Raw genomic sequence first — 24,908 nt, 5'->3', positions numbered from 1 at the left:
GTTAGACTCATTATTATTTTTTAAGAAGAGCTATGCTCTTGCTGTACTTTCCTTGCTGCAATTCTTAATCCGTAAAGAAGGCGAAGAGAGTTAAGGCTATGCATCTGTTAAAAGGAATAAGTGTTTGCACAGAGTTAGGCAAAAAATAATGGACTGTTGCACCCATGTCCTGCTTTGTGGGTCCCTGGTCGACAGCTGGTCGGCCACTGTGTGTGAACAGAGTGCCGGACTAGATGGACTCTGGGTCTGATCCAGTTTAGTTCTTCTTATGTTCTTACTTTAAGTTTTATTATAAAGATACCAAACGCCAGAGACACAGAGAGAGACCTGTAAAGCCGCCTGAGCTTCGCATACACATTGGAAGTAGGCAGCGGCCGTTCTTCTCTGGGGACTCCTTGACGTCTGCATGGTGCAAACCCTATATATTATGCTTGGGAGGGGAGAGGAGGCGGGGGGTGGGGAACCGAGCCCCTTCCAGACCCAGAGGTATCTTGGGCGCTGTTCCTCCCCCTGTATGTTGTGGGTTTAATTCGCTGTCAAGCTTCGCCTGCAACCCGGAAACACCGGCGGGCGCGCGTACCGTGCGCGCCCCCGCTCGCGCATGCGCATACGCGCGCCGTTCCTGCCGGGCGAAGCGATGAGCGCCAGGCGCGATCTCCGGAGGGGATCCCATCCCGGGCACTGGCCGGACTGGGCATGGAGGGGTCTCTGCCCCTGGGCGCTGCTCTTCCTGGGCCTCTGCTGCTGGCGGACGCGTGGGATGGCCACTCCGGATCAGGTAGGAGGTCCACGGGCTCGGCCCCTGGGCGCTGTCCGCGCCGCTTTCCCCATCCCCACCCCGCCAAGTGGGAAGCCAAACTGGGACAAGGCGTTAAGAAGACCCGTCACCCCCATCAGCACCACCAGCCCCGATCCGCTGGGCAAACCGGGTCCTCTAGCTACTGCCCGGCTTCCACGGGGGCCAATAATCAAAGCGTGGGAAAAATAACAACAACAACAACAGTCTCGTGACATATTAAAGACCCAAAGCATTTTATTGCTTTATTATATTTATCCATCCTGCCTTTTCTCCAAAGAGATCAACCTTGCACCACTCCCCTGAGAGGTGGCTTCGCCCAAGAGAGATTGACTGGCCCAAGTTCCACCGGTGAGCTTGAGGGCAGGGTGGGGATTTGAACCTGGGTCCCTCCAGACCGACGCTCTAACTCAGCCGCTCCAAGCTAGAGCTCCCGGGACGTTTTGGACAGCAGCCCGCAACCATTGGGCCATAGATGACGGGGGATTGTAGTCCCAACATATCTAGTGGGTGCCAGGTTAAGAAGGTCTGCTCTAACCACTGTACCACATGGGCCAGAGTCCGCTTCATCAGATGCATATACGCAGGGGTCGCCCTTTGTATCAGAACTGGGAGCTGTCTTTTCCATGAAGGACCGCTGACCCAAAGGGAAAAATGAATAAATTGGGGTCCGACACTAATGATGAATTGATTGGTTAATCGTGTTATGTTCTTGTATCATAAATACCATAAACATATTAAAATATTGTAATACCTAGGAAGATAATGCTGAGGTGTTGCCAAATTCCAAAGCTCAGGCTACCAGGTTGCTTTTATTTATTTATTTATTTTATTGCATTTTTATACCGCCCAACAGCTGCAGCTGCCTGGGTGGTTCACAAAAATTAAAACCATTCAAAGTATAAAACAAACAGTATAAAACATGATATAAAACAGGAAGCTTCAGCTATTGGGCGGTATAAAAATGCAATAAATAAATAAAATACAGTATAAAAGCACAACCAGGATAAAATCAGCAGCGGTGCAGAAATGCAAATTTCCAGTGTCCGACTGGCTGCTGTCTTTGGTGTGTCTGTGAGGGGGGAAATGCACCAAATAGCGTGGGCGCAAAAGAGACAAGCTCTGGTGCTTAGAGAATTCATATAAATTTTTTATTATTATTTATATTCAAAGGTGCTCAACGTTTAAGAGCTACTGTAGTGCAAGTTTTTCCCCGGATTGCGGTCTGTAGTTTATAATACTGTGGTTTTCAGTGTTCTGTGCCGGAGCTGGGTTTGTACATTTTAAAGAGCCGTGTTGGCGAGTCATGGTCTTTGGTGAACACAAAAAGAGAATAATATCAGAATGCTGTAAATGACTTTATTGATGAAACACTTGAAGTTTATTTATTTATTTATTTATTTATTGCACTTATATACCGCTCCCATAGCCAGGGCTCTCTGGGCGGTTTACAGAAATTCTAAAACTGAGATTAAAACGAGTATACAAAATTTAAGTTCCTTCCAGCCATGGTATATGATCAGCTGCTCTGTTTGGTGGCCTTTCTCTTAGGACAGAAAAACAAAGGGAGAAAAAGGTTCTCGGGATGCAAAAGACACTTTATTTCAAAGCCCGATGCGTTTCGGCCTGTGTTCTTTCAAAGGCCTTCCTCGGGGTGTTGATAAGAGATGTCTGCAGGAATACTCCTGGCAAGGTGATCGTCTCCTGTCAGGCTTTGAAATAAAGTAGTTTTTTTGCAACCTGAGAAGCTGTTTCTTCCTTTTTTAAATGTCCTGACTTGGATGCTCTCCCCTTTCCAGTTTTTTGGGCCTTTCTCTTAGGAAACATTCGTGGTGTGTGTGTGTGTTGGGTATCATTGCTGAAAGGTGCTCAGAGTACATTCTGTGGCCCTTCCCTGGCCCGGGTGGGTGGGGCGCTCCTTGGAAATTAAGTGTGGTGGAGGCACATCTGGCCCTGGGCTGAAAGCTCCTCACTCCTGCTTTATATATAGGTATACTCTGAGTAGGTTCGAACATATAAGACCCACTCTGGCCTATTTGCATTGACTGCCTGTGTGTTTCCAAGCCCGATTCAAGGTGCTGGTTTTAACCTATAAAGCCTTACACAGCTTAGGACCACAATACCTGATGGAGCACCTCTCCCGACATGAACCGATCCGTACACTGCGCTCAACATCCAAAGTCCTCCTCCGGGTGCCTACTCTGAGGGAAGCTCGGAGGATGGCAACAAAAGAGAGGGCCCTTTTTGTGGTGGCCCCCCAATTGTGGAACAATCTCCCTGACGAGGCCCGCCTGGCGCTGACATGGTTATCTTTTAATTGTCAGGTCAAGACTTTCCTCTTCTCCCAGGCATTTAGCAATATGTAATGAGCCTGTGTTGTTTTGTATGTTTTTGTGGTTTTAAATTTTATATATTGTTTTAAATCTTTCTCCGCTGTGGCACCCCGGTTGTGGAATGAGCTCCCCAGAGAGGTCTGCCTGGCGCCTACACTGTACTCCTTTCATCGCCAGCTGAAGACCTTTTTATTCTCCAAGTATTTTAACACTTAATTTTAACTTAAATATAAATTTTACTGTTTCAACTCTGTATTTTAATTTTATATCAATTTTGCTGCGTGGTTTTTATTCTGGTTGTGCTTTTTATATTGTATTGTGTATTTGTGCTTTTAACCTGTTGGTTGTCGTACTATGATTTTAATTTTTTGAACCGCCCAGAGAGCTTCGGCTATTGGGCGGTATAGAATAAATAAATAAATAAATAAATAAATAAATAAATGTTTTTATCCTATGTAATCCGCCCAGAGAGCCTCAGCTATGGGGCGGTATACAAATGTAAATAATAATAAATACAAAGGGAAGAAAGTGCTGTGGAGTTGCTTAAAGCTGCTTTGTGTTTTGACATGATTTCATTGCCATTTGATTGTTATGTGTTTTGAGCTGCTGTCACAGAGCAAGCAACTTCTAAAGATTGGTGTCGATAAAATAAAAGGGGATTTGAAAAGCAACGTGGTGTAGGAAGGGTGTTCGGTGAAGGCCACTTAACACGTCACTCTCTTGCAGTGCCTGACTGTGGAAGAACTGGTTTCCTCTCTTTCTTGCTGTCTCCCACCTTTTTGAAGACGTGCGTAAGGGTGAAATGTGGATTTTAAATCTGTCTTTGTACTATGAACTCAGTGTTAACTTGGAACGCAAGGGCACAGTTCTGTTGAATGCGCCACAAAATGTGTGTGTGCAAATGTTTGGTGAGCAAATGTATGAATTTTGCCCTGAAATAGCAAGTTTTTATATAAATGTGGAAGATAGAATGAGGACTACCCCAACAAGGGAGGAAGGGTGGCATTCACTAAGGGCCCTTCCACACGCCGTACTGAAGGCGCATGCATGCGCCCCAAGTACGACCCCAAAACGATAGTGTGCACTACAGCCAGAAGAGACGGAGGCGGAGGCGGCTGGGGAATCCGGGCGCGTCCTTGCCGCCGCCGCCGCCACCTCCCCGCCGGCCTCCTGCTGCCTGGGTAAGAGCGACCTGGGTCGGAGAGCTCGGCGGAGGCAGAAGCCGAGCTCTCTGACCCGGGTCGCTCTTACTCAGGCAGCAGGAGGCCAGCGGGGCGGCGGCGGCAAGGACGCGCCCAGATTCCCCAGCCACCGCCTCCTCCGTCTCTTCTGGCTGTAGTGCACACTATCGTTTTGGGGTCATACTTGGGGCGCATGCATGTGCCTTCAGTACGGCGTGTGGAAGGGCCCCAGATGTACTAAAAACCAATCATTTGATGATTCACTACAGCCATTCCAACCTGGCACCCTCTGAATATGTTGGACTGCAATCCACATCATCCTCAGCCAATGGTTGTGCTGGCTGAGCCAATAATCAAGAAAGCTAAGAGTCCAGTGGTCATCGCTGGCTAGAGGATTCTGGGACTTGTAGCCTAACACATCTGGAAGGCACCAAGTTGGGGAAAGCTAATCTCTATCCCAGTCTCATTCCTAATCTACCATTAATCGCAAGAACACATTTTTAAAGCACCAAAAAAAAAAAAAAAACCAAAGGGAAAAATAAACATGGCTTTATTTTTTAATCTGCTCTTTTTATTTTATTTTATTTATTTACAATATTTATATACCCCATTGAAAATTTCAGAGCAGTGTACAAGATAAAATAAAATGAAAACAGAATAAAACACCTTAAATAGATTTCAAAAGAAGCAAAATGTACAGTGAACCGTGGTTGGTCATTAAGGAAAGGCTTCCTGGAATAATGACATTTTCAGGAGGTGCCGAAAGGAATACAAAATTGACGCCTGCCTGACCTCCAGAGGCCGGGAATTCCATGGGGGGTGGGGGTGGATGGGCCTATTCTTCTGTGTTCATCTCATCCATTGGAGCAGGACGTTCCCTGAAGTCCCTTTTTGGCAGTCTTAGATCCTGCACCACAGTATCCTAGAATTACCTGACCTTTGGCTGCATTTTAAGGCCATTCCTGCTCCCTCCCACCTCCCTTGCCAGGGGTTCTCTACACATTAACCTTTCTCCAGATTAAGCTGTGGAGAGAGCAGCCATGAGTGGTCAGGTGCGCAGAACAATCAGCAGTGATAGCATTGGAAATTTTGTGCAATTCAGCCCAGTCATTTCATTCCTAATCTGCCTTTGTTCAAATTAGGGTCTGAACAATGAGGATTTAGGGTCTGTGTGACAATCCTGAGAGTATCCACAAATCAGCTGAAAAGAGATCAAATCTGCTGCTGGGAGCGTACTAGAATTTGAAGGTTGCTTATCATGGGTTAGGAGCCTCGTGTGGCGCAGAGCGGTAAAGCAGCAGTTTCTGCAGCTGAAACTCTCCCCACAGCCTGAGTTCGGTCCCAGCAGAAGCTGGTTCTCAGGCAGCCGGCTTGGGTCGACTCAGCCTTCCATCCTCCCGAGGTCGGTAAAATGAGTACCCAGTTAGCTAGGGGAAAGGGAATCACGGCCGGGGAAGGCAACGGCAAACCACCCCGCTATAAGGCCTGCCAAGAAAACGTCAGCGAAAGCTGGCATCCCTCCAAGAGTCAGTAATGACTCAGTGCTTGCACGAGAGGTTCCTTTCCTTTCCTATCATGGGTTAGTTCCTTCTTAAAGCTGCTTCATGCTTTCTGTGGCAGCGAGGTTCCACCTTATTTTCCAGGGTGGGCAGAAAGGAGATCTTCAGATGTTTTGGATATCAGCTCCCAGCATTCCTAACCGTTGGTCATGCTGGCAGGGGCTTCTGGGAGTTGGAAATTCCAAATGTCGGGAGACGTACCATCTGCCATCCCTACCATAAAGCAAAGTGGGTTGGTGCTGGCCCCTGAGCATTTGAGGAAATGCATCTGGAAGCCACCTTTAGATATTTTTGGACCACAGTTCCCACAAGCCACAGCCTGCATGACCAGTAGTCATGAACTGCAGGAGTTGTAGTCCAAAACATCTGGAGGACCCAAGCCTGCCTACCCCTATGTCCGCAGCATAGTTTAAGGCAGCTTTCTCCAACCAAGTGCCCTCCAGATATTTTGGACTGGTCATCCTTTCCTGACTTTCCCATGCTAGCTGGGTCTGATGAGTGTTGAAGTCCTGAACATCTGGGAGGCACCACATTGGGGAAAGCTGTTGTACAGCAGCTTTTCCAACCTGGTACCCTCCAGATGTGTCAGACTACAACTTCAATCCCTAACCATTGGTCATGCTGGCTGGGGATGGTGAGAGTTGTAGTTTGGAAGATGCCATTTATTTATTTATTTATTGCATTTTCTATACCACCCAATAGCCAAAGCTCTCTGGGCGTTTCATAAAAATTAAAACCATTCAAAGTATAAAAAACAGTATAAATACATCATATAAAATACAATATAAAAGCACAACCAGGATAAAATCAGCAGCAGTTCAGAAATACAAAGTTAAAATACAAATTCAAAACAGCGAAGTTAAAATTAATTTATAGACTGTTAAAATACTGAGAGAATAAAAAGGTCTTCACCTGGCGTCTAAAAGAATATAGTGTAGGTGCCAGGTGAACCTCTTTAGGGAGCTCTTCCTACAGCCTGGGTGCCACAGCAGAGAAGGCCCTCCTCCTGGTAGCCACCTGCCTCACTTCCTTTGACAGGGGCTCACGGAGAAGGACCCCTGAGGATGACCTTAGGGTCCGGGCAGGTACATATGGGAGGAGGTGTTACTTCAGATAGCCTGGCCCCAAGCCATTTATGGCTTTAAATGTTAATACCAGCACTTTGAATCGGGACTGGGGAAAGCTAAAATATGTGGTGTGGTTATCTCTCTCTCTCTCTCTTCATGTGTTGCTGTGGAGCACGCATCCCTTGTGAGTCAACCAAATCTAGATGCATGTATTGTTTCCTCTGGAGAAATGGCCTTCACATCATCTCCTCCGACGCCTCTGAGGGTGGAAACGCTTACCGTTTTACTCCCTTTATTTCTTGTCCTCATGCCTGACTCTTTAGCAATATTGCTCACCTTCACGTGCTCTTCCTCGCAACTGACGTCTTTTCTTCCTCTTTTATCAGTGGCCTTCTCTCTGCCCTGCGGCCACAACCACTTCCTGACCCTTGTAAATGGAGAGATTAGCTATGCCCTGAAACCTGTTCAAACAGGCCGTCAGTTTGTCCTTAACCTCAGAACTGAGTGTACTGTTGATGGTGGCATCTGGACTCTTGGGATCTTGTTTTGCTAGTACCTTACCCGGAGCTTCTGGGGAGGAGCGATACAAACAGTTCTAAGTTACTGTGCCATCATATAATACTAATACTAATACTACTAATAATATATTTCTTATCCGCCTCTCCCTTTGGATCGAAGCGGGGAATAACATATGGAAAGGAGGCTTAAATACTGTGCTATAGAAATCCCAGAAGCAGCTCCTTTATCACACACTGCACAAGATAGGAACATAGAAAGCTGTGTTATACTGTGGCAGACTAATATCTGGTTCAGATGTAACACTTGTGGTCTGATAAACCATGGTTAATCAGTCTGCCCACACACTTCTGTTATCCCATTGTTTGTCCAGCTTCAGTGCAGCTGCCATGGTTTCTTCAGTTACCATTTCCACTAATGTCCAAACTGGCAAGCTGTGGTTTGAGGTCTCCTTCCTGGTTTTATATCCTGAATTGGCTAAGTCTTTAAACCACGGTTTCCCTGTTTTAATATCACGGAAAGCTGTGGTTTAAGAAACCAAGACAGCTTGGTGGACATTGGAGGCAAATGGGTTCAGTCTAAGACAGAAGTGGTCAAGATAGCAGGCAAAGGCCAAAACACTGTTAGGAAGTCAGATACATTACACAGTCCAACAGTAGAGTCAAGAAGGAATCCAAGAGTCAGTAGTACAGCAGTTCAATCACAAGGCAAGGTCTGGAAAACAAGACCATGGAGCTGATAGAACTATGTTATTCCACACTGGCTAGGCAGACACTGAAGGCTTTTAACACCAGAGCCGGCTGAGCCCCACCCAGAGCCCAGCTGCAGTACAAAGCTCTCTCATGAGAGACTTACTCATGAGCAGTTGCTTTCACCTGAGGAGTTCTTCTTTGCAAGCGATCACTCCTTCTCACGGGAGCCCTACTGCCTCTTGCTCAAGGCAACGATGCTCTTGGGGGCAGGGGTTTGCTCAGTCTATGTCTCCCCCTGACAAGGAAGGACTTGCACCCATCTCCCCTGAGAGCCCAGGCTCCTCCTTGTCTGCTGACAGTGACTGATCTGGGTTCCCTCAGTTTCTGGGAGCTCCAGCTCTTCCTCTGAGGAGGATTCCTCCAGTGAGGGCATGACACTGACCAATAGGTAAGGTAGAGCTCGTTTGACTGTACAAGCAAAACAATTAGCTGCTTGGGGTGGCCCATGGGGCGATGGGAGTTGTAGTCCAGTGGGTTAGATGAGACTTCCCAAACAGCTACACATCAACCCCCAGATCAGCTGCAGTTGGGAAAAACCAGCCTTACGCCCGCTTTACTGGCAACGGGTCCAAAAGCAAAACTTGGCTGGATCAGGGTTTTTTCCCTGGGTTGTCAGTGCCCATATAAACAGTGCCACCACCCTGCTGGAAACAGCGCACTAGTCCTGTTTCTTCTGCTTCTAGCATGGATGGCCTCTCTGCTCAAACCGAGAGTGAAATCCTGCTTAATGCTTCAAGGAGTTCTGGGGTGCACTCGGAGTCCATGGGGGGATGTCTGCTGAGGGGTTTCTAGCGAGTGGGGAATTCTCAGGAGGCCACACGGCAGATGTTTCTGCCCTGATACCCTCTTTTGCGAGGGGACCACCTGCTTGCCCTCATTCCTGATCTGTCTGCTGCTCCGCTCTTCCTTCCTCAACCTCTTTCCGTATTGTGTTACGCGTGGGATAAAAAGGTCGAGCTGATCCCAACCTTGGCTGCTGTTCCCTTGGTACATGGCCAACCTTTGGAAGGCTGAACAATAGCTGACAGATATATTCGTTGCGTATATTCATTGCTGCGATTTTAAAACAGTCCATGGTTTAATACCGAAACTGAGATGGGCAGCATTTGGGTTTTTGTTTTTTTAAGTCGGTTGAAACAAATGCACACAATTAATGGTGGCCCTCTAATTCCTCTTTCTAATGCCCTATTATTTCTGTTTCAGAATTAGAACATAACAAGTGGGACCTAGACCAAAATGTTGCAGTGTGGGGTCCTTCAGTTCAGGGTTCCACATATTCCACTCCATTCTCAACTTCAATTTCTTCTTCTTTTTATCAACAATCAGGCAGTATTCTGTACCCACTGAACTGGGACGTTTTGCAGGGAGGTTTTTTTTTTTTTTTTTGAGGGGGGGGATTTCTTTATTGATTTATATGGGCAGCTCTCACTTTACATAAGAACATAAGAAGAACCATGTTGGATCAGACCAAGGGTCCATCTAGTCCAGCACTTTCATTCCCGGGGACATTTAAAAATAGCTCCTCAGTATGAGCTAAGAAATTACCTATCCATACAATGAGACGGTTCTCTCTAGCCATTATATATCTGTGTGCCTCTTTATTTTTCCCTCCTTTTCCTGGTACTCCATTTTATCCCCACTTCTACCCTGTTTTAAGTACCCCCTCTCAATAGTCTATCAGCATTCCTTATGCACGAAGGACGCAGTCCCCATTGGACTGGTTTGTTTTTTGGGGGGAGGGGGGCTCCCCTCTTAGGGCTTTTTCTAAAAAAATAATAGTCGTATCTTCACAAACCTCCAGCAAAGCAAAAGTGGTGAGTGGGCAGGAGGCAGCATGCTTGCTTACTCGCTCCCACACAGACCTACAAATCCATGGGTTATTCAACCCATGAATTGGCGTTACCGGCGAACCAGGTCACAGAAGTACTTAGCAGTCCAGAGAGATCATGTGTGAAATCTACAATTCTTGTTCCAGTTGATGTGTTGGGGTTATGTAAAAGAAGCTATTCAGCCAGGACACAGTGATGAGTAATTTGATTATTACCGCTAGAATAAACCTAGCTTAAAAGCTGGAATTCATGCATGTGATCATAAGGGAACAATCACATGGGGAAAAGGGGGGCGGAACATAACTTTTTAAAAAGTAATGCTTTAGGGAGAGAGTTTTTCTTTTTGAAAAAAAAGTTTTAATAATAATAAAAAATATATACATCCCATAGAATTAGGAGTGAGCAGTGAAGTGGCCAAGTTTGCTGACAACACCAAATTAAGGTTGTTAAAACACAAAGAGACTGTGAAGAGCTCCAAAGGGATCTCTCCAAGCTGGGAGACTGGGCATCCAAATGGCAGATGCAGTTCGATGTAAGCAAGTGCAAAGTGATGAATGTTGGGGCAAAAAAACCCAACTTCAAGTATAACCTAACGGGATCTGAGCTGTCAGTTAACCAACAAGGAAGAGATCTTGGGATTGTGGTGGACGCCTCAATGAAAAGGTCCACCAAGTGTGCGGCTGCTGTAAAGAAGGCAAACTCCATGTTAGGTATTATAAGAAAAGGAATTGAGAATAAAACGGCCGGTATCGTACTGCCTTTATACATGGTGCGACCACACTTAGAATACTGTGTACAGTTCTGGTCACCACACCTAAAAAAGGATATTATGGAGCTGGAAAAAGTGCAGAAAAGGGCAACTAAAATGATGAAGGGGCTGGAGCATCTCCCCTACGAGGGAAGGTTACAACAGCTGGGATTGTGTAGCTTGGAAAAAAGGAGGCTGAGGGGAGACATGATTAGAGGTGCACAAAATTATGCATGGTATGGAGAATGTGGATAGGGAGACATTTTTCTCCCTCTCTCAAAATACTAGAACCCAATGGGGTCATCCCATGAAGCTCTTTGGTGGGAGATTCAGGACAAATAAAAGGAAGTACTTCTTCACACAGCGCATAGTTCAGTTATGGAACTCACTATCACAAGATGTAGTGATGGCCACCAATTTAGACGGCTTTAAAAGGGATAAATTCCTGGAGGCGAAGGCTATCAATGGCTACTAGCCCTGATGGTTGTGTGCTATCTCCAGTATCCGAGGCAGTAAGCCTGTGTGCACCAGTTGCTGGGGAACATGGGTGGGAGGGTGCTGTTGACGAGGGACCCACAAACAGGACATGGGTGCCACAGTACCCTCCCACCCATGTTCCCCAGCAACTGATGTATATAGGCTTACTTTCTAGTTCTACCAGTTGCTGGGGAACATCGTTATGAATCCTGTGGGTTTTTTTTAATACCATACTAGTGCAAGCCCATGTGACTAATTAATCATCATCTACACCTGGGATTTGGCAAACTACTTGTAGCTACATACGTTCAAGGTAACACCGAATATTCATGAGTGATTTGTTATCACATTCCCAGAACTATGATCTCTGATTAGGTTTTATCTGTCCACCTGGCTGCCCTAGCCCGGACATCCTCCCTAAATGTTCTCATGAGAATGTTCAGGCATGGGGAAGCTCCCAGCGGGGACATTTAAGCATAAGATTCAACCATGTGGGAACCAGGGCTGGGCAGAGGTGCAGCCAGTTGGCACGGGCCTATGATTTTGAGGTGGCCTACTCCGAGTCCCCCTGGGCAAAGTTGCTTGATTTTTCTGTTGTTGATGATGAATTTCCCCAAAGAAAAGCACGTAAAGCATTTCTGAATGTGAAGAAGTGATGTCTTATATACATCTTGAATAAAAGTGCTTGCCATTACCTTTTTTATAAATCGTTCTAGCTCATATGTATTTAGAACTGATTTAAAAATACTTAATGAGCTGTTTGAAATGGGGCCTACATTTCCCGTCTGGCCCAGGTCTATTATCAGCTTTGCCTGGCCCTGGCAGGAACCATTTGTGTACACCGCTATGGCCTCCTCAGGATCACACTTTTCTTCCGGAATGTATCCCACTTCAGAGCAGTGGACAGAAGATAGATGCGGATTTGCTGGTAGACCTCTGGGTGATTTGGAGTAGTTCGTGAAGGATTTCTGACTCCCACTATTAGTACTTTCTGCATTTTATTTGCTCCTGACCTCGCCATTTACAATTCCTCCCCCTCCCCACACCCACAGGTATTATATACCCCCAAACTCTCACTAGCACTCCATGCATCTAATGAAGTGGACTATAGTCCATGAAAGCTTGTGCCAGAATTATTATTTTTTTAGGTTTTAAGGTGCCGCAAATCTCTTTGTTCTTTGGACTACCAACTGTTTAACAACAGCAGCCCCAAAATGACTCCACCACCCTAAATTATACTGCTGAGGTGAAGAAAACGTGGGGTAACCAGGAGTGGATTGCTGGTGTGGAAGGACTAAGAGCTCTGTTCATTTCTGATACTCAAACCAATTCCTGGGCTCAGAATTCCTTCATTTTCATTGTGTGTCTTTTGTGCCAGATGCCATTGGTGGATCTGGGGAGGAGGTTAGTAAAAACGATAACCCCTAAGTAGATCCCACAAGCCTGAATTCTGTCCACCCCTGTGTTAGGGTACGTCACCACAGCTCCCATTCACACACTGGCAGTCTGATGCCAGTGGAGCCTAGACGCAGCTTTGTCACCACAATGAGAATAAGGCCCTAGGATATTTTCTGATATCCCGTTTCAAGTGGTATTTTGATGCTTTGCATTCTGATTTGTTTGCAGAGTGATTCATCGGCACCTCCGATCACATGCTTGGCAGAAACAGCAACTCTGCACACACACAAAACAAGGCACAAGAAACATACAGGATTTATGACAAGCAGTGGATTCACATTTGCTTTAGGATCCCGTCCCCCACAATAAACCAAAACTGAGCCTTGCCCCTACGTTTTAGATGCACTTAACGTTGACTGGATTGCCTGCCATGTTTTTATTATTTGTTTCATTTATATCCTGCCCATCTTCCATGAACCTTGAGGTGGCTCAGACCTCACCTGTTACTCAGAGGGACATATTGCAAGTGTAAATATATGCCTTGCCCGACTTAGTGCCATCCAGCAATGGGGATGATGGGATTGTGGCCCAACACGTTTGGAGGACACCAGGTTTGGAAGGGCAGATAGGTACTAACGGGACCTGCGATAAAATGTTGCAGTGTATTTTCATCTCCAGAGATGAGTGCTCCTGTGTTATTTTGTTAGTAAATTTATATCCTGCCTTTTCACTAATAGTACTCTGTGTGAGTAACAAGAAAGTGCAAAAACCATGACAGTTATGGTGTAGTGGTTAGAGTTTTTGACTGGGACTTGGGAGATCTGGGTGCAAGTCCTCAACTTGGGCGTGAAGTTCACTGGGTGACTCTGGGCCAGTCACCGGCTCTCAGCCCAATCTACCTCACAGGGTTGTTGTGAGGATAAAATGGAGGGGAAGAGGAGAACCATGTAAGCTGTCTTGGGTTTCTTGCAAGAGGAAAAAGGCAGGATAGAAATGTAATAAATAAAATAAAGATATACATACCTCAGAAGGTTGTTGCAGAGACAAAATGAGGGGGAGGGGGAAGAACCATGCCTTGAGCTCTTTGAAGGAAAAGCAAGACATGAAAGAGAAATACACACACAGACACACACACACACACACACACACACACACAAGCAGGGATGGCTTTAGGAGAAATAGCACCCTGGGTGAGGAGTGCTATGGTCAGTTTTGCAGGGCCACCCAGAGGATTTATGGGGCCTGGCGCAGGTGTGAGGTCCATCAAGAACACTGCTCAAAACCTTGATTTCTCAGCCACTGTGCTACAGTTTGCACAAGCTAAAAGTTCGAAAAGCCACATTCTCAGCCGTGACAAAGCACTACCAACACAGCAGAAGTATCACAGGTTTTATGAATAATATGTTTTTGTTCAGTAACAGTTCCTATCTTTTAGTAAGCATTCTTCATTTTAGAATACCCATTATTTTTCACTTTAAAAATAGTAAAGGAAGGAAAAGGAAAGGAACCTCTCGTGCAAGCACTGAGTCATTACTGACTCTTGGAGGGACGCCAGCTTTCGCTGACGTTTTCTTGGCAGGCCTTATAGCGGGGTGGTTTGCCGTTGCCTTCCCTGGCCGTTATTCCCTTTTCCCCAGCTAGCTGGGTACTCATTTTACCGACCTCGGGAGGATGGAAGGCTGAGTCGACCCGAGCCGGCTGCCTGAAACCAGCTTCCGCTGGGATCGAACTGCAGCTGTGGGGAGAGTTTCAGCTGCAGAAACTGCTGCTTTACCACACGAGGCCCTAAAAATAGTAAAGGAAAGATATAAATAAAAATGGTATCCAGCTGGCCTCTTACAGCGTGTGGCTTTATTTTATCATTATTACTGTTCTTATTATTATTATTAATATACTACTGATAGTGTTTACAGCATTTGTAGTGCTGAGTGTTCAGTAGTGTGGCCTCAACATAAAGCTGGGTTTCGCTGACTTTTGGCTAGCGCAAGTGGAAACTGAAAAAGAAACATACTTCGATGGTAATTGAAGGAAGATCATTTTTGAAGTTAGTACCCAAACAACCTATAAAACCTTGAAAGAAAAGTTACAGACACTGGCTTTTTACCTTCCTAGGTCAGATCAGCGCCCCTTTTAACTCAGCTCGGCGCTCCCCTCAGCTCTTAATCTTAATCACCCACGTTTATTTTTTTAATGGTTTTTAATGCTTTATGTGTGTATGTTCTGTGTTTTAAAATTTTAAATTTTGTATACTTGTTTTTATCTCAATTTTAGAATTTCTGTCAACCGCCCAGAGAGCTCTGGCTATGGGGGCGGTATATAAGTGTAATAAATAAACTTGTCGCACCCATCAGCTCAGCTTGATGTCCCCCCAACTCAGCTTGGCCTCCCCCTCCCAGCTCAGCGCTCCCATCAGCACAACTTGTCGCACCCGTCAGCTCAGCATGGAGCTCCGGGCTCCCTCCCAGCTAGCCCTGCACATAAGGTTTCCTGGAAGATCGCCTTCCCCAATATCGATCTATGCAATTACCAAGACCTTCGGAGGAGGCCTTGCTACTTGTACCGTGAACTGCAGATTGCCATCTGGGCCAGATCTACACTAAGCAGGACATAACACTTTGGAAACGATTTGAAAACGGCATGTGGATTTGTGTCCTGGGCCCCAACAGCCGTCAAAACTGTTATAAAGCAGTGGTGTAGACCCTGCCCTGGTGGCAACCTGGAAGTGGGGCCTTCTCCACGGAAGTGCCCCCCCCTAATCAGATGCCCCCCCTCATCGTATTCATTGGGCACAAACTGTGGTGCATTTCAGGTGCCTGTTAAAGAACTATCTCTTTGCCCAGGCCTTCCCTGAATAATTGTCTGGAGTATTTGGTTCAAATGCTTTTATAAATATTTTACATAAATGCGTTTGTATCTATTCTGATGCATTTTAAGTTTTGCTTTGTGAACCGGTTAGAGATATGTTAGCGATATGATCAGCAGTATGTCTGTGCGTGTACCTATGGATATTACATGGTGGAGATGGGTATTACGTGGTGATGTTTATGTGATGGTGACCGAACCCATGGCAGGAATGTGGCGTTGCCCCCAGTGATGGATGGGAAGGGTGGTGAGAAACACCGGGGCAGTCAGGTTGGAGTAAGGGCTGAAACTGTGTGTGTGTATACACACAAAATATAGACACATTCTAACATTTGGTCACACTCTAGCTGTGAGCCAGAATCCGCACCCAGGGCAGGGCCGTGAGTTGGGGTTTGCCACGCAGAGGAGGCCCTTTCTCCGCACACACCACCTCCCTTGCCTCGTCGGCGGTCCACCCAACTTCCTTTCCCGGTTTTCCTTCGGCAGGTGAACCCCCTCATCACCATGGAGCAGTTGCTGTGGAGGAGCGGCAGCGTGATCGGGGAGGTGAACACGTTCCGGATCCCCCTCATCGCAGCGACGCCGTGGGGCACCCTCTTGGCCTTCTCGGAAGCCCGGAAGCACTCCTCCTGGGACGTCGGCGCTAAATTCATAGCCCTCCGCAGGTCGCAGGACAAAGGTTTGAGAGGCTGAGGAGGAACAGAAGCCTGTGTGCGTGTGTGTTGGAAGGAAGGTGTGTCAGCTGTAGGGGTGAGCGAATTCGCCTCGCCCGCCCCCGCTCGCCCGGCCGTGCAGGCTTCTTCTGAGGCTTGGCTTGGGCAGGTGGCTGCTCCATTCGTGCCTTTACCCTTGAGTCAATGGGGCCTTTGAGGCTGCCATTGGGGCAGGGTGGGGCTCCCAAAATTGCCCACCTCCCCCAGTGGCAGCTGCCGTTGGCACAGGAAGGGGAAATGCGTGATTTTGGCGGGAAGCTGCCGAGCTCTCGCCAGGGCCCCACGAACACCTAACTGGGTCTGAAGGGGGGCCGATGTGGGGGATCCACTTGACTCCCGGTCCCAGCTGGGTGTTCGTGGCATCCCTAGTCAGCAGACAGCTCAGGAGGAGAAAAAACCTCAAATTATGAGGAGTGGGTGGAGGGTGGCAGACATGGCCAGCAACCCTGACCTTTAGCAACTGTTTTGAGAAAGCTACTACTGGGGACATTTTTTTATTTTATTTATTTAAGGATTTTTGACATGATTTGGCTGAAATTGCAAGGAGTGAGGCTTGCAGAATTCATAGGGCGGAATCCAACCGAAATCCTACTTAGGCCCTTTCTACACCATTGTTTCCCCCCGGGGTTGCCCCAGGGCCATCCCTGTGCGTCCAGATGATACACAGAGGATCCCAGATCAACTGGGGATTTTCTGGTTTTTCTGCAGTCCCAGGACCACCTGCCTCCTTGTGAGTAAATGCGAGGAGGCGGAAAATAGGCACTGAGCACGGGGCTCTTCAGGCGCTCCGTGCCCATTGGGGTGGGGGGGGGGCGGGATTGGGGGGGTCTTCTTTCTTTTTTTTTAAACTTACATTTTTGTTTGGAGCGCAATTGTGCACAACTCCCCCATTTATACTTTGAATGGTTTTAATTTTTGTGAACCACCCAGGAAGCTTCAGCTGTTGGGTGGTATAAAATGCAATAAATAAATAAATAAATAAATAAATAAATAAATAAAATTTAAATGGCGGGCGCAACATCCCTTCTTCAACCCGGGATGGAGCACGCATGTATGGATCCAGAGGGAGGATCTCACAATCAGAATATCGTGAGATCCTCCCCTCTCCCTCCCGGAATTCCAGGAGGTGTAGAAAGGACTTTAGACACATTGAAATGAATGTTAATCATGACTAACGTAAGTCCCCTTCATTGCAATGCACCTACTCTAAGGAGGACTTTGGTTGGAATCTGTTCATAAGGCCCTCACACATACACCTCTCTCCCCCCTATTATTCAAGCACTCCAGGAAAAACAAGACAAATAGCATTTAGGTATCACCGCTTTACCTAACCTGGTGCCATCCAAATGTGTTGGAATGCAACTCCCATCATTCCCAGCCATCTTGGCCAGTGGTGGGAGTTGTATTATAACACCTGTGGAGGGCACCTGTAGGTTGACTCGAGGCCTATATTGGCCCTGACCTGTATGTTGCCAATGAGGGAGACAGCGGCCTAATCTACACCAAGCAGGATATTCCACTGTGAAAGCGGTATATAAAAGGCAGGAGCCACACTACTGCTTTATAGCTGTATTGAAGTGCACTGACAACTGTTGAGGCCCATGACACATACCACGTACCACTTTCATACCGCTACTGTATATCCTGCTTGGTGTGGCTCCTGCCTTTTCTATACTGATTTCATAGGGCATATCTTGCTTGGTGTAGATTAGGCCAGTGACTCCTAAGTGGGGTTTTTTCCCTGCTAGCTGCTGCTGCTGGGAATTGTAGTCCCAAGACATTGGGAGAACACCAGGTTGTGGAGGCTTTTTCTCTCTCCCCCTTCCCGGCTACTTTGATTGTAAGCCGCCTTGGGTGCAGTACATGCTTAAGAAAAAGGGGAGGGATGGGTGTCTGCAGTAAGTACAACCCATTTCCTGCATGTCTGTTCCAGGTGCTACCTGGAGTCCAACTTCATTCATAGTTGACGATGGTGCCCTGGCAGACGGCCTCAACCTCGGGGCTGTGGTGGTGGACTCAGAAAAGGGCCTCGTGTTCCTCGTCTATACTCTCTGCGCCCACTACAACAAATGCTCCACCGCTAGCGTCATGATCATTCGCAGCTACAACGACGGGGTCACGTGGAGCGTCCCCCGGAACCTCTCAGAGGAGGTTGGCACTGCCATGTTTGCCCCCGGACCCGGTTATGGCATTCAGGTGAGCCTGCATGGGCCAGGTGTAGCTGCGGTGCTGATTGAGTTGCCGTTTTCTTATAGACGTGGTTTAAGTCTGCCATGATTCCACGGGGGTGTGTGGGGTGTGTGTGGGGGTGTTAAGCACTGAATGTGGGACTGGGTCCAGTCCTCAGCTTCTTGACATTCTCGGTTTCATTTAATAAAGGAATGAATTCCTATCCTTCATGACCGCGAAGGTTTGCTTGAAAGCACATGGGCAAGGCCTGCTAAAATTTCAGAAACTCGAGGAGCAGCAGGGGTTGGTGTGGACCATTGGTGCTCTCCGTAACGCCTGTCTCCCCTCCTTCCCGCTGCCATCCATGACTAGCATCACCAAAATAGATCATTCAAAATTGTAAACACTGCAGATTACATTATTCAAAGCTAGACGAAGACGCTTTCCAATTGGGAGGGCGAGCAGCGTGCAGGAGAATCACACGGCTTGCCCTCCTAACTGGAATCTCCGTTATCTCTGATCATTAGTCGGAAATAATAATAATAATAATAATAATAATAATAATAATAATAATAATGATAATAATAATAAATTTATTTCTTACCCGCCTCTCCCTTTGGATCGAGGCGGGAAAGGGTTGACAAGGGCGGGATTCGAACCCACACAAAGCAGAGCACAGCGAAATAGCAGTCCATCGCCTTCACCACTCGACCACCTCGTCAAGAGTGGGGCACCCACAGCCGTCCCTGGGTGGGCTCGAACCACCATCCTTCTGGTTAACAGCCGGACGCGCTGACCCATTGCGCCGCAGAGACCACAGAAGGGTGCATGTGTGAAGCCAGGAGGCACCAGTGAAACCCATTGGCAGTGCAGACATTCTGGGAAATGCACCAAAACGCTCATTTCTGGAATGAGATCCATCCCTGGAGCTCCCTTCTATGAGTGCTGCTGATCCGTTCCATTCCGGATTGTTTTGGTCGCTTTAGGAAGCCCCAGCTTCTCATTGCACTGGAAGTGGGACCCACTGGAGCGTGGGCAGTGTTGGATGGTGCCCAGGGACTCCCATCTTGCTCTTGATGGAGAGGAGGGGCTCACATGGGAGGAGATGCTCCCACGAGTGGAAGGGAGGAAATATGCAAGGGCAGTGTCAGCAAACGAGCCTGATTTCCATCCAATCTCCTCTGGTTTCCAGAAACACTATGAACCGAACAAGGGGCGTTTGATCGTTTGTGGCCATGGAACCATATGGCGGGACGGGGTCTCCTGCCTCCTCAGCGACGACCACGGTCTGACTTGGCGATATGGGCAGCAACCGTTGCACGGGATCCCTTTCGGCATGGAGAAGCTTCCCAACGACTTCAATCCCGACGAGTGCCAGGTGTCCAATTTGCAGGTTATACACTTACCAGTGGGGAGGGCAAGCAGTGCACAGGGGACTCACACCACTCTGCCCTCTCATTTGGATTTCCCCCTGTTATCTCTGATCCTTGGTCGGAGATAACAGGAAGGGGGCGAGCACACAGCCAGGGACTCTGCTGGGCCCAGCAGGAGCCAGGTGGGTATGACTGTGAATGTTGACATTTTTCTACGTTGCTGCAAGGAGCAGGGAGAAAACAAAAAGTTACTACATCCCCCGTGTTTTACATAAGCACTCACCTGGTATGTTTACACGTGAACGCACATGTAAGGTAGTATTACTACAGCAGGGGACTTTTTTACCCCCTTAGGTAGAACACTGATTTGGGGCACTCTTCGCAAGTTGTGAGAATTTGGCTTCCAGTGCAGCCATACTATTCCTGTTCTCTACTCTCTACATGAAGAGAATTGGAGTGGGGGGGGGGGGCAGTTCTAACCCTCATGATTCTAGAGAAAATAAAAAAAATACGGGCATCATGATCTGTCCACGTTCACCTAGGAGTAAGTCAAATTGTGTTTAGTGTGGCTTACTCTAAACGAGTATGTTTAGCTAACATAGGGTGACCATATGGAAAGGATGACAGGGCTCCTGTATCTTTAACAAAATAATGGGTTCAAGTTACAGGAAGCCAGATTCTGGCTGGATATCAGGAAAAACTTCCTGACTGTTAGAGCAGTACGACAATGGAGCCAGTTACCTAGGGAGGTTGTGGGCTCTCCCACACGAGAGGCATTCAGGAGGCAGCTGAAAAACCATGTCAGGGATGCTTTAGGGTGGATTCCTGCATTGAGCAGGGGATTGCACCTTTAAGTTGTATGTGGCATATCAACTAAAGAGCCACACTTTTGTAAAATTCATCTTTGTGGCTGGATGAGTGTCTGATTGGAGCTCTTGTTTAGAGAGTGGAAGGTGGCACTGTTGTAAGGGTCTGTGCCTTTTAAAAAAAACTGGTGAGGTACCTTAGCTCAGAGGTAGAGCAGAAGGTCTCCAGTTCAGTCTGCAGCATCTGCAGCTAAAAGGATGGGGTCACAGGGAACAGAAAAAACTTCTGCCTAATATCCAGGAGATGAGTCATCAGTCAGAGTAGACAGTACCAAGCTAGACAGACAAAAGACTCTGGGCTGGTTCGCATAATCACCGAAGCTCACCATGGGTTATTGAAGCCCTGGTGGGTTGCTGGTGGTCATTTTGGATATTCATCTCTTACTGGGGGATTGCCATGGTTTGCCGTTGTAAAGGAAGCACGCCCCAGCAAAGCTGGCTTTCCCACTGGATTTTGCACAGATCCCCAGAACAAATGCACACAGCTCACAGTTTGGAGGGTTAAGCCCAAATTTATTCAGGATAAGGGTAGGATACACAGGATTAGCATTCTAAATCTATTAAAACATGCAGTTATATATAAGAACCCAGACCAAGCAAACTAAAACTAAGTTGCAAAATCATACATCGCCCAGCCATGATGTCAGCCAGCTCAGAACAAAACCCCTTTTCAAAGAATACCCTTTATAGATACTTTTCTCACTCCTTCCCCCCTCCCTTCAGCTCTCCCTGCGAAGATCTTTCACACCTTCCCCAAAGATGTTAATTTTTCGCTCAAGGCTGGTCGGCCTTGCCCCAAGCGGTTCCAGGATGTACCAGAACGCCCCCATGCAGCTGGCCGCTTATCTGTTCTGCTCCTAAAACCATAACAATAAAATAATTTAACATATTAAAGGCAGCCATTCCCAGTATGAATTTACCCCTTCCTTACAGTCGTATCGTCCAGACCTGGGCTGCATTGCTTGGTGGAGTGGGAGACAGCCCTCCAATAGATCATGGGTTCTCGGAGGGTTGTTTCCCCCTTCAACAAGCCATGCCGCCTGTGTTCTGACAACACAGCAAGCAGGGGCTACAACAGGCAACCTGGCACTCGTGAGTGTTGCAGCTCATCATGGCTTAAATAGGGCAAGGTAAGCTGCAGTGATCATGCAAACCAGGTCACTGACTTGATATCAGACAACTTTCCTTGTAACTCCTGTCTTTGTATTCATTGGTCTACACCGTGAGAGCAGGTTTAATTTTTACTGAGCCAGCTGGGTAGAATACTGCCTGCAGGGCTTCCCTGCCTTCTTGTAGTAGAGGAGTGCATTTAATTAAAAGGACACTTACATTTGAAGGAGGGATCTGGAATACCCTTGAAGGGGACCAGGCTCCACGTTGCACAGCCCTGCTTATATATCCCCGTCCCTTGAAAGCCAAGATTTCAGAGTAGCCCAATCAGATGGTACCTTCTTTCTTCAGGTTTTTAAAATGCTACGGCAGCCTTCCCCCCATTTGGTGCCCTCCAAATGATTAGGACTACAGCCCCCATCGTCCCTGGGCAGTGTTGGCTGAGGCTGATAGGAGTTGTAGTCCACAATATCTGGAGGGTGCCAGGTTGGGGAAGACTATGTTTAGTGATATGAAGGGAGGAGAGAAGGGAGAGTGGAGCACCCAGGACAGACCAAGGGAACCTTTCTGCTTCTGCCTTTCTACAGCCCTACGAGCTGCCAGACGGCTCTGTGGTGATCAACACCAGGAACCAGAACTTCTACCACTGCCATTGCCGCATCCTGATCTACAGCTACGACGGCTGCGAAACCCTCTCCCTGGATAACGTGGCCTTCGATACGACCTTGGTGGACCCGGCTGTGGCCGCAGGGGCCCTCTTCAAATCTGGCCTCGTCTTCTTCAGCAACCCAGCTCACGAGAATCAACGTGAGTGAAAAATGGGAGTGTGGGTCTATGTGGGTCTCAGACTGACCATGGCTGAGCCACCCACAGCAGCAGTGGAGACTTCAGGAGCCATTTTCAAAATCCTAGCAGAAGGGGAGGTTGTGGCCCTCAAGAAGGTGATTCCTGATTGGTCTGTTGCGAGGGATGCTTGGATCCTAACCAGGCTTCTGCAAACGGAAAGGCCCTAGCGTGACCAGATACAAAAGAAGGCAGGGCCCACGAGGATAGGAACCTAGGAAGCTGCCATATAGCGTGTCAGACCCTTGGTCCATCTAGCCCAGAATTGTCGACAGTGACTGGTAGCATCTCTCCAGGATTTCAGGCAAGGTCTCCTATCCTTACCTGATGATAAATGAGTGAAGTGTGTGCATGATATAAGCTGGGTGCTGTGCTTGTGTGAGTCAGATAGGGTTTGTTAGGGAACAGATCATAGAGAGAAAGAGGTTCTATGACCCTATGGAAAGCCCTGCACTCTTTTGTATCTGGTCACTTTAGTATAGCTCCTGCAGCTTTAACTGTTGTGAGGAAGAGGGAATCTCACCAGGTGCTGCTTGCATACAAAGGACACCTGCTGAAGTTCCCTTTCCTATGCATCTGGTAAAGATACAGGAGCCCTGTCCTCCTTTCCATAGGGTCACCCTAGTGAAGAGTTAAACTGAAGCGAGTCTGAAGAGAGAAAAAGAGTGGCGAGGATTTGTGTGTATGAGAGGAGAAACATAGCTTTAAGTGACTGATTTACTGTTGAACATCTTAATGCTGTAATTAATACAGATTTGTTTGTTTCATGAAGTCCTGCACCTTCTGCTCCTGGCTACATAAGGGTTAAGGTCATAGAGGGAATAATACAGCTTATAATAAAGCCAGGGTGTCCTCAAAGCTCTAAGGCAGAGCCAAAAGGGTTGGACCAGAGCCTAAAGATCCTGGTAGCCGTGTTACTGGGTGGGGTGGGGGGAAAGGTGTTGCCTGCTGTGGGAAAGGCCTCATGGAACAGGAATCATCACTGCCAATAGGCAGGGATGCCACACACACACACACACACACACACAGATGTTTTGGCCTACAACTCCCATCTGCCCTAGCCTGTGCTGAGGGATCATGGGAGTTGCAGGCCATAGGAGGGTCACCAATTGCCCACCCTATCTGTATAACCACTACGCCAGACTGCCTTTTAGTTAAAAAACACATTGCCTCCCCCCCCCCCCAAAAAAAAATAAGAGAGAGAAAAGGCAACGTTTGACAAGGACAAACATAACGAACTTCCAAATGAACAAAGAGGCCACAAAATGCACCTTTGTCACCGTGCGTCCTCCCTTTTCTCCAACCAGGGGTCAACCTGACGCTCCGCTGGAGTTTCACCAACGGCTCTTCGTGGTGGAAAGTGCCCCTGCAGATCTGGGCCGGCGCCAGCGGCTACTCCTCCATGACCGCGCTGGATGGAGGAGCCCCCGAGGACGCCCACAGCCTCTTCATCATTTACGAGAAGGGGCGCGTCACCTCCACGGAGAGCATCTCAGTGGCCAAGATTAGCATCAACGGGGAGCTCTGACCGTGCGCGGGCCCTCGACCCGCTCCCCCCAATCTCTAGTGCCTCGATTGCTGTTGACCCTTTTGGCTGCTGGACTAGGATAGAAGGGAATTCGCTCTGGGGCTTGGGAGAGATCAGCAACGCCAGTAATTGACATTCAAAACTTTGCCATTGGAAGGCATTGATGGAAAGCTTGGCACCACCGGCACCACCACCAGCACTACTATTCCCATAAGCCTTTGCTTTGCCATTTCCAGCACAATGGTTTTGGGGCTGCCGTTCTACCTCAAAAACACTCCTGATTTTAGATGCTGCTCTGAAATTCCCAAGTGGGTGGAGATTTATGGACGTGGGCAGGGAGGTGGGAGAGAGAACGAGAAAGAGGAGGAGGAGGAGGAAGGAAGACGCGAGCTCATAAGAAAGGTTGACGAGGAGCAAGTGGTTATCCATTTGGATCATATATTTTTTATCAGTGGAATCAAATAAAAAGCAGAAAACTGGAAAGATTTGTAATAAATAAATTAATGTACCATTACCTATTGCTTCCATCTATTTTTTGTTTGTTTTGTTTTTTGAGAGAGGTAAGTATTGCTGGACAACCCCAAGGGCCTATCTAGCCGGCCAGAGGCCTCTGGAAGTTCACAAGCGGAGTGTAATGGAGAGAAGCCATTTCAGAGTCCTAAGAAGAGCCCGGCTGGATCAAACCAAGGGTCCATCTAGCCCTGCACTCTGTTCACACAGGGGCCAACCAGTTGTTGGCTAGGAACCAACAAAGCAGGCACAGTACAACAGCACTAGCCCACCCATGT

At 47.6% G+C, this 24,908-nt stretch overlaps 1 protein-coding gene and 1 non-coding gene across 2 annotated transcripts; one reads left to right on the top strand and one right to left on the bottom strand.

The window, feature by feature from the left end:
• Positions 1–636: 636 nt before the first annotated feature.
• NEU1 (neuraminidase 1) lies at positions 637–24,619 on the top strand. Its single transcript, XM_063122373.1, has 6 exons — positions 637–778; positions 16,005–16,197; positions 18,165–18,427; positions 19,593–19,778; positions 22,337–22,556; positions 23,900–24,619. The coding sequence occupies exons 1-6, from the start codon at positions 638–640 to the stop codon at positions 24,118–24,120; spliced, it is 1,224 nt and encodes a 407-aa protein (XP_062978443.1). The 5' UTR covers position 637; the 3' UTR covers positions 24,121–24,619.
• On the bottom strand, positions 19,142–19,215 carry TRNAN-GUU (transfer RNA asparagine (anticodon GUU)). The gene has a single exon. It is a non-coding gene; the product is annotated as a tRNA-Asn (tRNA).
• Positions 24,620–24,908: the final 289 nt, after the last annotated feature.

Source organism: Elgaria multicarinata, chromosome 3 (assembly GCF_023053635.1).
Source record: "Elgaria multicarinata webbii isolate HBS135686 ecotype San Diego chromosome 3, rElgMul1.1.pri, whole genome shotgun sequence".
NCBI lineage: Eukaryota > Metazoa > Chordata > Lepidosauria > Squamata > Anguidae > Elgaria > Elgaria multicarinata.
Note: the sequence above shows the minus strand (reverse complement) of the source record. Positions and strands in the feature narration are given on the sequence as shown.